The 478-nt window shown below is 34.7% G+C and overlaps 1 protein-coding gene across 1 annotated transcript in view; it reads right to left on the bottom strand.

Annotated features, from left to right (window-relative positions):
• Positions 1 to 245: 245 nt before the first annotated feature.
• LOC119585398 (crustacean calcium-binding protein 23-like) overlaps positions 246 to 478 on the bottom strand; it is a 43,577-nt gene continuing 43,344 nt past the window's right edge. Inside the window, exon 5 of the mRNA XM_037934061.1 lies at positions 246 to 307. Within this exon, the coding sequence (XP_037789989.1) occupies positions 246 to 307 (62 nt within the window). The remainder of the gene's footprint in view (positions 308 to 478) is intronic.

Below are 478 nucleotides of genomic sequence, written 5' to 3'. Positions count from 1 at the left end.
ATTCATTAATAATGTATAATCAAATAATTAGAAAGAAAACCAATATGAACTTCCCTAAAGAACACAAAAATTGTGACAATCTCAACAATCATTATACACTATTCCAAACGAAACGAATCAAAGACGAAATCTTGATTAGACTAGACTCAAAAAACCATCAATAGACTAGGATCAGAACGTTAAACAAAAACATTAGGTAAACAAAACTCCAAACAGCATTACATCTGCAGGTGCAATGCATTACTCTAGCAATACTGATTATTTGATTCCCAGGATACGATCATGAGTGAAGTAGGAGTCTTGATGACTTCAAAGACTCATCGGCATAAGTCATAGATTCTCCTTGAGTGCAAAGGAGAAAGAGAGAAAAGGAAAAAGGTCAGTTTAGACTGGTCTTTGTTGAAGATGATCTATGCTGAAAACTTTTTGTAGTGTATAGGAGAGAAACGAGTAGCGATACCAGGACTAGAGAGAAGAG

The sequence above is a fragment of the Penaeus monodon genome, chromosome 19 (assembly GCF_015228065.2).
Source record: "Penaeus monodon isolate SGIC_2016 chromosome 19, NSTDA_Pmon_1, whole genome shotgun sequence".
Classification (NCBI taxonomy): Eukaryota; Metazoa; Arthropoda; class Malacostraca; order Decapoda; family Penaeidae; genus Penaeus; species Penaeus monodon.
The sequence above is the reverse complement of the archived record's forward strand: the minus strand, read 5'-3'. Positions and strand labels throughout refer to the sequence as shown.